Here is an 11054-nt window from a genome sequence, read left to right on the forward strand (position 1 = left end):
TGGCCCTTGAACTTAGAAAAATAGCATGAATTATCAGTTTTCCGGACTTCTTTTGGTTGTGCTTGCAGATATTCATTTGATATTTGGTACATTGCTTTTGCCATAACAAGTTACAAATCAAGTTTGAATTTCGTCTTGGTCCGTTGATTTTCCATTAAGTTATGGCCCTTGGACGTGGAAAAATAGCATGAATTGTTAGTTTACATCCAAGTTTCTTATCTCTGTAGATAAGAATTAAGAATACTACACTCATTAAAACTTCTAGCATAGTAATACTACAATATACCTAAATTATTCTTGATCATCTACAAGTCGCAGTTTATTGACTTGGTTAAAGACCTAAACCTAATTATAAATTTGTCTTTTTTCTTGGTCTAGTCTCTACTCGAATAGTAGCTGATTTCCAACCATTCCTATCCTGGTTCCCCAATTTTCCCATTTACCATAACCTACATAATGAACTTTGAATATTGTTGTGGTACAGTTATTTTTGCAACCGGTAGGGGACTATGTATTGCCATGCAATACTCTCAGAATGCTTGTTAATGTGAAAATATACTCATTTCATAATGCTTTATGGCAGCATACTTCATGAAGCGTTAACTTCATGAAGCGTGTTGTCGCTTCTTGAAAAATATGCAGGCATAAATTGCAGCGCATAGAAACTATATGTAATTTTGCACTTTATAAATGAATAAAATAATAATAATAAAGCATTGTTGTGCCTCATGTATATTTATATTTACATTTTACTTTCATTTCTGTCAGAATATTTCCAGCCATTAAATGGTTGTACTATATTAATAAAATTCATACACACATCGTTCACATTCCTGAGGAAACATTGGAAATGAATCATGAAATATGATGGGGATTATTCTTCTTGTGTCAAATGAATGTAAAAGCATTCATAAGTAGTGTACATTCAATTTTATTGAAATGGTCAGCATAGGGTCAACGTTTACATTCAAATGATTAGGAAAATATATTTGTAATTCACTTTTCATAAGAACAAGCGGGCTACTGTACATGAAATTACATATTGTAATATAAAAGCATCATCTTATAGAATGAATTTTCAAAGCAACATTTCAACACTTTTACCATCATCTTGATGTTTTGGGGTTGTTATACAGCAGTAACTTGATATGCTTCTTTCTCACACCATGTAATCACTGTTGATCAGATTTTTGTGCAGTCTCAATGTTTGTCTCAAATTACATTTCATAATTATTTGAAAGGAAACAAAATGTTGATGTCTTCACAGCTGTTCCCATTCTTTGTCAGTTTCAGTGAAACCTCCATAATGATTATTATGTTTGTTTTATATTTGTTAGGTATGGGTCATTGATAATCGGCGTCAAATTTATGCTAGAAAGGGAGTTACAGAAGACATGCCAATTGGAGAAGAGTGGGTTCATGTACCAGGTATAAAAATATTCTCTCTATTCACATTTATTTTTTTTTTCATACAGGGTAAAGTTTTACATATTTAAATAAAAAAAAAAAAAACTCAACGAAAATGAAAAAAAAAACCCATCTCCTTAATTAACAATTACTACCATCTATTTTACACAGGAACTTTGGCTACTCAGTTGACGGTGTCAGATAAGTGTGTGTGGGCACTAAATCCCAGTGGGGAAATCCTTTGTCGCTATGGCATCTCTATGAAAAACCCTACTGGAGATTACTGGCGAAAAGTCCCAGGAGTGTTTTATCAAATATCAGGTAAAGCAATTATTGTAAGGCATGCACAGGGTACTTGCTGTCCATTATTACTTGACTACATATATGTTAACAATCATATAAAACTGAATTTCTCCTTTCATGCTTTAGAGCATATACAGTGCTCCCTCAATATATTGCCAACTTTTGTTCAAGACCAATAATTTGGGCAAAAAGCGGGGGTGGGGGGTGATATAACAAATTCACCGTTACAGACAATTCATGGAGCAGTCCAAAGAAATTCAATTCTGTACATTTTTGGGGGGTTTTATTCTGTATAAACATTTAGATAATCTTGAGTTCAATTCAGCAATTATTTGTAATTACCCTGATTGCCTGAAGGTCTTGTCCAGATTGTCACACTTCACCGCACTGCTCTCCAAGTACTGGTGTGATTACAGATGGGTGTTAGGTGATTGCCATTATTATTTAGGGTAAAAACTATAGAATTTGACCATTTGTTTGTGAAAATCAGTGGAATATGGCATTGTACGGGGTTGGCATTATAATGGGGGTGTTAACATGGGGAGAAATCTGTTCTTTAGGATTTTCAGGCAATAAGCGGGGGTGGCATTATAACGGGGGCAATATATCGAGGCAACACTGTACTATGCATTTTTTGCACTTGTAGCTTTAAACCCATTCGGAAGACTACAAAAATCTTGTGTGTGCTGTAACTATAAAAGATTCAAATATATGATGGTGTCATGTGATAGAGCATGACTTTGTGTATATATAGGTTTCAATTCACAAGTCTGGGCACCTATTCACAAAATATCTTATGACTAAGATCAAAATTTACAAACACTGTAATTTCCTTATTTTTCATTTCTTGTAGACTTTCTTAATTAATATGTAAAGTACATCCATGGTTTATAAAAGTTGAATACATACTTATGACCTTGTGATCGGTATTTGAATATCAAACAGAATTCTTTTTTCCATCTTAGTCGTAAGATATTTTGTGAATAAGGGCCCTGGTCCCTAAGTTGGGGGGTTGGGGTGAATTTGGTCCAAAAATCGTATCCTTGCTTCTCCTCTTTAACCATCATAGAAATAATTTGTTGGTGGCATATGTGATAAGTTTGACTTGTAGTTGTGCAATGTGGTTTACAAACTTGGCATTTGGCCGTAGAGATGAGGGAAAATGAGCAGGGTAAAAAAAAATTGTCTGTGCTTTTCCTCTATAACCGTAGCCATTTCAAATGATTTAATGGTGGCATATGATAAGATATGACATGTAGTTGTGCATGTGGGTGTCAAACTTGTGATTTCGCCCAAGGGGTGGGGGAAAGTTGGTGTGTTTAAACTTTGTTTTGGGCTTTGGTTCATGTTTGGTATGTATATTCCTCTCATCATTGTGACATCCTTCCTCTTGTTGCATGTTGGTTTGTATTTTGTATGTACTTTATCAGCATGAAAGTCACAGGTCATCAGATGAGACCTTAAATACTGAGTTCCCATGTCACTGACGTCCCTACACAAGTGACAGATTCTCAAGTGGGACAATTTAAAAACAATGAACAAAATTGCAAGTGTACCAATATTGTACCTCAAGTGTACCTACAAATATGTCTGAAATATACCTACATTGTATACCTATGCCATGAATATATCTAATATATACATGTATATACTTGTACCTAAAGTAGTCACAGATATGTCTGAAATGTACAGGTATGCCAAAATTGTACAGTACCTGTAGGTACTACAGGTGTATCTAAAGAGTCCCTAAGTTGTGCCTGTATTTGTCTTGTGAAGAAAATGTATTATGCTAAAATTGTAATTTTTTAAAGCAATTACATTTTAAGTGCACCTATATTGTGCAAGTTTGAAACCTTATTTAATTCATGCATGGCTTAGGTATACTGGTTAACAGTTAATTCAAACATGTATACAGTACCTATTCAATGGTACAACCTATTCAATGGTAAACCATGTTTTTCAGTGAGCAATTCAGACCAGATGTGGGCAGTGAGTCAGGAAGGACAACTCTATCGAAGATTCACCAAGTATTTAAATAAGAACTATGCATCTGACCTGGATAAACTTTTGCCCAAGAGGAGTTCAGTTAGCATATCTAGTGATGAAGGATGGGAATTATTATAGTAACAATACTTTATTCCAGGAAATTTTCATGTAGTCAAAAATTTTGGTGATGCAGTATGGACAACACTTTTTTCAAATCTTTATTTCTTTTTTATAATGACATAATTTAGAAATATTTGAGAGTAATTTTAAACTAAGTAAATTACATTTATTTTGATCTTTGTTGGGGGGGGGGGGTGTAACACCAAGCAAAATACCTATGTATAGTATTAGTATTGTTTATTACCAAAAACCTGAAGTGTACTACTACACCAAATGAACCATTCTGTACTTGACTAGAATTATGCCATTCCCACACCAAATCATTTCATTCAAACTGTTCAGCATTCCATTTTCCTCAGGCCCAAATGTTCTCATCTAAAACCGTTTGTTCTCGATATACTGTCCATTTCCTTAAATCTTTCATTCCTGCAGGATCACTCAGAACTCAGACAGTGAGTCAGTGTAGAACAAGATGGAGCTTGGTCAGGGGGGAAGAAGACTATTGCTCTTCATTTGGGAATGTGTTTTGAAGTTTGTAGAAATGTTATTTGTGTACCTACTCTAAAAACAAGGATAACTTTCTGGAGAAAAACGATATTGGAAAAGGGTTTTGAATTTTAAAACAAAAATAATTTTTGTTGATGAAAAACATGAGAAATTCCTGTAGCATGAGATTTTTACTGGAGTGGTCACAAAAGGGGTCTCAAAACAAATAAATTTTTGATTACATGTATATGCCCAGTTTAAGTGCATTCAATTCTTGATTGATATACATATGAATTGTTTTGGTGAAATTGGTGGAAAATTAAAATGAATTATTTGCTTTTTATAATCTTGAACTGCTGTTGTCGTCAGGTGCAAGGGTGACATGAGTTGCTAAAGCTACTTACAAATGAGCAGACATAGAGTCCACCTTAGGTCCTTGTCTCGGGTGAAACTGGTTTCCTTGATATCCCTCTCTGCATCTCCGAAGTACCCTGCTCTGTATCTCTGAGTGTACCCCTCTCTGTATCTGCGAGTGTACCCCTCTCTGTATCTCCGAGTGTACCCCTCTCTGTATCTCTGAGCTACCCCTCTCTGTATCTGCGAGTGTATCCCTCTCTGTATCTGCGAGTGTACCCCTCTCTGTATCTCCGAGTGTACCCCTCTCTGTATCTCTGAGCTACCCCTCTCTGTATCTGCGAGTGTACCCCTCTCTGTATCTGCGAGTGTACCCCTCTCTGTATCTCGAGTGTACCCCTCTCTGTATCTGCGAGTGTACCCCTCTCTGTATCTGCGAGTGTATCCCTCTCTGTATCTGCGAGTGTACCCCTCTCTGTATCTGCGAGTGTACCCCTCTCTGTATCTCTGAGTGTACCCCTCTCTGTATCTGCGAGTGTATCCCTCTCTGTATCTCTGAGTGTACCCCTCTCTGTATCTGCGAGTGTATCCCTCTCTGTATCTGCGAGTGTACCCCTCTCTGTATCTCTGAGTGTACCCCTCTCTGTATCTGCGAGTGTATCCCTCTCTGTATCTGCGAGTGTACCCCTCTCTGTATCTGCGAGTGTATCCCTCTCTGTATCTGCGAGTGTACCCCTCTCTGTATCTGCGAGTGTACCCCTCTCTGTATCTGCGAGTGTACCCCTCTCTGTATCTCTGAGTGTACCCCTCTCTGTATCTGCGAGTGTACCCCTCTCTGTATCTCTGAGTGTACCCCTCTCTGTATCTGCGAGTGTACCCCTCTCTGTATCTCTGAGTGTACCCCTCTCTGTATCTCTGAGTGTACCCCTCTCTGTATCTGCGAGTGTACCCCTCTCTGTATCTGCGAGTGTATCCCTCTCTGTATCTCTGAGTGTACCCCTCTCTGTATCTGCGAGTGTATCCCTCTCTGTATCTGCGAGTGTACCCCTCTCTGTATCTGCGAGTGTATCCCTCTCTGTATCTGCGAGTGTACCCCTCTCTGTATCTCCGAGTGTACCCCTCTATGCATCTCCGAGTGTTAAATCGGATCTTACCTGAGTGGTTGTACTGAATGGATACCATTACATGTACCATCAATTCAGTTACTATGAATATTGATACAATGTGGATACTCCCTTACTGAATTAAAACACAAAGTACAGTGTGCCATGGAATTACATGTACTATATTTTATTTTAGGAAATATATAATTTTAGATCAATAAAGACACTTGTACACAGTTTAATGAGCTATATATAATACAATTATGAACCATTAAAGTTCTCAAGAAATAAGGTGCAAACTGACTTATTCTTTAAATATTTCTATAGCAACTGAATGGAAAAAAATATTTCAAATCTATGTCAACTAACAGCTGTTATTTCATTGTTTATGGGGATGATTTTATTAAGATTGGACCTGGAATCACCTCAGCAGAATTTTTATGATAGAGCCATTTTGTATGAATTATAGTACATAGGTTAAAAAGCATATATTTTCAAGTGAACTTCAAGTCTTATACTCATGATTGTTAATGCTTTATTTTATTTTCATCCCCATTCCATCAGATTTATAAAAATAGTAACATTTTCTTAAAAATTATTTGGTAAAACTTAAATAATTAAGCCAAGAACCCCCCCCCCCCCCCCCCCCTCCCCTTCTCACAATGTTTCTATGTAAAAAGTGCCAAGAGTCTAAAGTGCAGAATTTGAAGTTGAGGCCAAACCATTCATTCCTATTTTGGCCCAAAGCATTCCATTTTTGACCCAAACTGTACATTCTCTATCTTCACATTTTCGTTCTTGATAAGAACTGTTGCGTTCTCGCCGAGAACCATTCCATTCTAACTATTCAGCATTCACTTCCCAATCAAAACAGTTTGTTCCCAAATCATTCATTGTTCATTCACCATTTCAATGATGTAGTAATATGCTTTAGAGTCAGTATTTATGCAGGTCATGTGTTGAAATAGCCTTCAAAAATTTATTGCAGCCATGTTCCACACTTTAGTGTGATTATGGTTTTTTAAAAAAATGATTTAATATGGTAAAAATTGAACTGCATTCGAAAATTTATTTGTGTTAATATATTTACTAATGCAATTCCACAATACATATTGGGTTTTTGTTTTGTACAATATAACTCAGTATGAAGTACCAGCTCAGTTGTTTGTCGTGTGATCTTGCCCCTGGGTCAATAAAACTGAGATGAGTTCACTTCTGATTTATCAAAATCTTACTTGATAATGTAGATTAAAACTGAGGTCATTATGGTTGTGTAGTCCTGGAGTCTGTTGAAAAGTTTACAAGGAAGACATTTCCACTCTTGTTTTAAGTATATTCTGGGGATTCAAGCTCTGTTTTTCATTTCTAGTCAAAGGTTAGGTTTAAGGCATACATACCATTGTGTTACATGTAGAAGATTCATGTAAGTTCACTATTCCTTTTTCCCAGAAATGAATGAAGTTTCTTGTTTTTCATGGACATGTAAATATATGATAATACATGTATGAAATAATTATTCCTTCAGTTTTTGTGATACCTTTATTTTGATTATGCTTGAAAACTGGTATTTATCATACAAGCATATCAAAATTCGGAAATTTTTTTTAGCCCTTTATCAATGGTACAATATTACATAATGATGGCCAATGGTTTAATTGCATGTTAATTTTCCCCATCAATGAAATAAACATATACAAACTGATATTAATATATATACACTATATAATATGTATAACAGTGTGACTGTTGGACCGAGTGGCATAAAATGTTTATTGGCGTGTCCCTAGTGATAACTGTATTCAGTAAAGTACAATAAATTTGAAATAGAAATATTCGCTCACTTTTACATATTTAAGAAATTCCTCTGGCACTAAATGCCCAGTGACATTAAAGGGACTGCTTCACGATTTTTGATAAAAATATTTTTCAGTTTTGATGTTAAACATTAGAAATATAACTCATTTAATGTTGACAGCCAAAATTTTGACCTTCTGAATGCATGAATGAAAGCAATATTTTAGCCTTAAATATGTGTTATGTAAACAAAGACTCCAGTCTTTTTATGTAAACAAACAAGTGAAATATTGACTTTGTAATATAATGCATCTTAATTTTGCATAGTCACAAATTTTAACTTTTAGATGACAAATTTCACCCCAAAAATGCTTGAAAAATTAAAGATATAATACTTAGATTGATATCCATTTCTTTTGAAAATTCCGTAAACAATAACATATCGCAATTTTTTTTTTACAAAACAAATAATAAACTCTCTAAAATGAGCTTCTGTGATGATGTATAACCTTAATTTTCATGTGAAATCTTTCAAACACATTAGGCAGTAGATTTTGATCATTAAAAGTGAACAACAAAATTTTGGGTAAAATCGTGAATCAGTCCCTTTAAAATATTACCTTAAAGATTTTTTGTGTTGGCTTTTAAGTGCCAGTTGAGGCTTGAGGGGATGCTAAAGCATGACTGTGATGTTACAGTTTGAGATTGCTTGTTTAAATGTAGCGGTACATTTGCATATGGACGATCAAAATATATTTTACATCTTGCAACACGACTTATTGCATTTGTTCCACCTAATCATTTAATGTGGGAAATATAAATAATGCAGTGGACGTTAACAATTTTATTCAAACTATATTTTATTCACAAAGTGAATGGGATCGGGCAGCAGGCATTGCCTATTTTAGCCCTCTCCCTAACAATGCATTGTGATTTCATATCAACACAACTAGTACGATTGAAGGTATGAGGAAACTTAAATTGTCTGCTTATCAAAAATGTTTGGTACTTTCCAAACAATTCGTTTATTTTATCTACAGGTTTTTCAATAAAGTACCACAGTTTTATATTTTTATTCATAAAAACTCATGAACTCTTTCATCTATTTAGTCCTATTACTGTTTTTCTATATAAAGATTTGTTAAAAGCTGTGTTACAATGATGATTATACAATTCATTTTGAAAAAAATGAGTATTTGAATACACAAATTGTGAGTCACAGTGTTGTAATTTTGGTAATCAAATTTATCACCTGAATAACTGTTGAAGCAACTTATGAATCAATTATTCAGAACCCCTTGTGTGGCTCCATACAAATTAAAACAGAGACCGATGTGGATACTGATAGTTCAATAAAATGGTGGTGCCCATACGGCTCACAAAATTTTCAGTGAACGTTTGTAGCGATTATATCTATTCGTTTGCCAATTTTGTCTTTCACATACATGTTACGTTTAGAGCCTTGCTTTGTGGATGAGCCTTTGGCCCATCTGAGCTTTGCTCGGTATTACAGGCATTGTTATATTTATGTAAGAAAAAAGTGTGTTTATTCAGTTTAAAATAGACCTATATACTGATACCTATATTCTTGTCTCTTTTTCAAAAACTACTTTATGTATATTGATTTTTCAGATTAAGGCAAAGTATTGTGTTAAAATTTAATTTCAACCATAAGGTGAAGGGTTGAGGTCATCCAAATCAATGAGGACCCACTGTATAGTGATTGAAATTGTATATTTTTAAAACATGTACATGTATAATAACATTTCAATTTTTTTTCTCCATATTTTCCAGACTGGTTTCTTATAAGAATTTATTTTTCCTTTGAAAATGAAATATAGGTACATATTCACATACCAGTTTGTATTTACATGTACATTAGTAATTAAATGTGTCAGTATTGTATTTCTTTCTGAAGGACACATGATGTAACAATGCCTTCCAATATTGTTTTCTTTCCATGTGTACTCCAGTCCGTGTACAGCGTTGGGACCAATGTTTGCTTTGTGCTTGAATTCAAATTATCCCTTTTCTGGACTTCTCTAGTAGTATTTATTCAAATTAGTTATTGTATTTGTGAAAACATTATTTTACTATTGTTATGAAATAAATTGCTATCATACAAACTTCAAATGCTTTTATAAATATTTTTTTTCAATTTGTCTAAATACATGTACACAGTGAGTTGAGTAAGGTGTACATGTATTAGAACATTCCATGTTAGGCCTAGGCTTATAATTATTATAGTCTGGTAGTTTTTCCTATGGAACCCATCTTGACTAATGGATAGGTAAGTAGGTACACTATTGTAAAATAGTAGGGAATGGAAAACAGCAACATTCAATGAATGAATTGCACACATCAGATACCAATTATGATTATACAACACAATCAAATGTCAATTTGCAAAAAAAAAAAAATAATTAAAAACTGCAGAAAAATTGAAATCTGAACTACAAATAAAGAATCTTTATAGAAAAGGTATTAAAAATTGTTTAGTTGAAGCATTTCTTCTGGATGAAAAGGGAAAACAAAATTTTGAACAAGGTCCTTCCTTGTGTCTTTTTCTCAAAGTCTGACAGTAGGTAGTCAGTATTATGTACATAGTAAAGTCTGACAGTAGGTAGTCAGTATTATGTACATAGTAAAGTCTGAGAGTAGGTAGTCAGTATTATGTACTATAGTAAAGTCTGACAGTAGGTAGTCAGTATTATGTACACAGTAAAGTCTGACAGTAGGTAGTCAGTATTATGTACTATAGTAAAGTCTGACAGTAGGTAGCTAGTATTATGTACACAGTAAATTCTGACAGTAGGTAGTCAGTATTATGTACATAGTAAAGTCTGTCAGTATTATGTACTATAGTAAAGTCTGACAGTAGGTAGTCAGTATTATGTACTATAGTAAAGTCTGTCAGTAGATAGTCAGCATTATGTACTATAGTAAAGTCTGTCAGTAGATAGTCAGTATTATGTACTATAGTAAAGTCTGACAGTAGGTAGTCAGTATTATGTACTATAGTAAAGTCTGTCAGTAGATAGTCAGTATTATGTACTATAGTAAAGTCTGATAGTAGGTAGTCAGTATTATGTACTATAGTAAAGTCTGATAGTAGGTAGTCAGTATTATGTACTATAGTAAAGTCTGACAGTAGGTAGTCAGTATTATGTACTATAGTAAAGTCTGACAGTAAGTAGTCAGTATTATGTACTATAGTAAAGTCTGACAGTAGGTAGTCAGTATTATGTACTATAGTAAAGTCTGACAGTAGGTAGTATTATGTACTATAGTAAAGTCTGACAGTAGGTAGTCAGTATTATGTACTATAGTAAAGTCTGACAGTAGGTAGTCAGTATTATGTACTATAGTAAAGTCTGTCAGTAGGTAGTCAGTATTATGTACTATAGTAAAGTCTGTCAGTAGGTAGTCAGTATTATGTACTATAGTAAAGTCTGTCAGTAGGTAGTCAGTATTATGTACTATAGTAAAGTCTGACAGTAG

General features: G+C 34.3%; 1 protein-coding gene across 1 annotated transcript in view; it reads left to right on the forward strand.

The window, feature by feature from the left end:
* Positions 1–9686, forward strand: part of LOC125649352 (tectonin beta-propeller repeat-containing protein 2-like) — a 35296-nt gene extending 25610 nt beyond the window's left edge. Inside the window, exons 15-17 of the mRNA XM_048876823.2 lie at positions 1338–1428; positions 1579–1728; positions 3674–9686. Coding sequence (XP_048732780.2) covers positions 1338–1428; positions 1579–1728; positions 3674–3834 — 402 coding nt within the window. The 3' untranslated portion in view covers positions 3835–9686. The remainder of the gene's footprint in view (positions 1–1337; positions 1429–1578; positions 1729–3673) is intronic.
* Positions 9687–11054: the final 1368 nt, after the last annotated feature.

This window comes from Ostrea edulis, chromosome 5 (genome assembly GCF_947568905.1).
Source record: "Ostrea edulis chromosome 5, xbOstEdul1.1, whole genome shotgun sequence".
Classification (NCBI taxonomy): domain Eukaryota; kingdom Metazoa; phylum Mollusca; class Bivalvia; order Ostreida; family Ostreidae; genus Ostrea; species Ostrea edulis.